We start from the raw sequence: 1,381 nt of genomic DNA, 5'->3' as shown, positions 1-1,381 counted from the left end.
GACAGCCAATCAGTGTGCACGGCCAAGGATGATTGGTGACGCAAGAGTCAGCACCGTATCGGGATGCAGGTGTCCTGAGGAGGCAGGTATCCTCAAAAGGCAGGTGCTATGCAGTGATGTCCAGGGTGTCGCATGTGTCAAGTGTCATGTGCCGTTCTCTCACAATCATAATAACGCTGTTTTGACGGCATGGCAAACGGGCCCAACCCGGAGGGTAGAACACCTGCGCCGAGGATCGCTCAGAATCCCCAGTGCATTCGCTTCATATCCAAGACCGGATCCAAGTCCCGGGAAATGAACGGTCCACGAATGCTTCAATACCTAGCTTGGAGCAAACACGCTTGTGCAGGGAAGCCCCGCTTATTCTGTTGTACCGGCTTGCTAGCAGCATGCAGGTGCAAAGTTTGTTGGTTCGTCGACCTTACGAGGCACGATTAGGGATAACCGAACTGTACGCAGTGCTGGCTTCGTGCGCTGCGCTTGAATGATTGACCTGTTTATTGATTGAGCTATCTCATGACTCGTGGACCGCGGCTTTGTCGGAAGTCGACGTCCTTGTTTTAGGAAATGATTGCTCATCGCTCCATACTCTTGCAGTGCTTTGCTTCGCGATCTTGGCTCATTCTCGACCATCTGAGGGACAGCGCAACCCATACCGCACAGTCGTCCAGGATGACGACTATTGTCGAAAACCTGTCGGAATGCTTGAACTGTAACAGACACCAGTCAAGTCGTTTACCACCCTCGCGGGGTGTCTCCTGATAGCAGCCAAAGCTGCCGGCGCACAATAGCAGACCTCGATCAGTTTCGAGAGGTGGATAGTCGTCGTTGGCAGGAATCTGAGTATGGTCAATTGCAGTGTGGTGTTCTCTCCCCTCTACGGAATCCCGTGCTAGCCAATGCGGAATCATGCCATCTCGATGATCCTGAACCTCGCTGATCCAAGGCTCTCGCGTTCGACGCTGGCTCGTCGCAGCCAAGCTGCGCGTGTCAATGGCATCTCGAGCTTCTAATCTTCCTCTCCAAGATGCGTATAGTGACATGTAGAGCATTGACTGTGCTGCAGAGGAGAATGATGAGCCAAAACGTGGTCATAGCGTGAAGAAGCCACGAACGCAAAGTGTGCACGGTAGAAAGATGTCTGAACGAAGGGAGGTTGTTTTCGATAGAGGCACTGGACTCAGAAGTGGGCTTGGTAGGAATGGTCGCAGGAATGGTAGGCGTAGCTGGGAAGATGGCAAGACGGGCCCGTCGAGAAGCACAGTGACTGAAACGACGAAGCTGTCGGGTGCATCCAGGATGTGATCAGAATATGCTGCTCCAGCCTCTGAGAACATAGAACGCACCCTAGACTTACAGTACTGTACAGTAGCAGCTAACG

General features: G+C 52.9%; 1 protein-coding gene across 1 annotated transcript; it reads right to left on the bottom strand.

The window, feature by feature from the left end:
- Nucleotides 1–575: 575 nt before the first annotated feature.
- On the bottom strand, nt 576–1,043 carry CABS01_17180 (uncharacterized protein; the record flags this gene model as incomplete). Its single annotated transcript, XM_060550507.1, has 1 exon — nt 576–1,043. One exon carries the CDS (start codon nt 1,041–1,043, stop codon nt 576–578), a length of 468 nt encoding a protein of 155 aa, XP_060395236.1.
- Between the last annotated feature and the right edge of the window lie 338 nt (nt 1,044–1,381).

The sequence above is a fragment of the Colletotrichum abscissum genome (assembly GCF_030869225.1).
Source record: "Colletotrichum abscissum strain IMI 504890 chromosome Unknown Scaffold_426.1, whole genome shotgun sequence".
NCBI classification, from domain to species: domain Eukaryota; kingdom Fungi; phylum Ascomycota; class Sordariomycetes; order Glomerellales; family Glomerellaceae; genus Colletotrichum; species Colletotrichum abscissum.
This window is presented reverse-complemented; position numbering and strand designations above follow the sequence as displayed.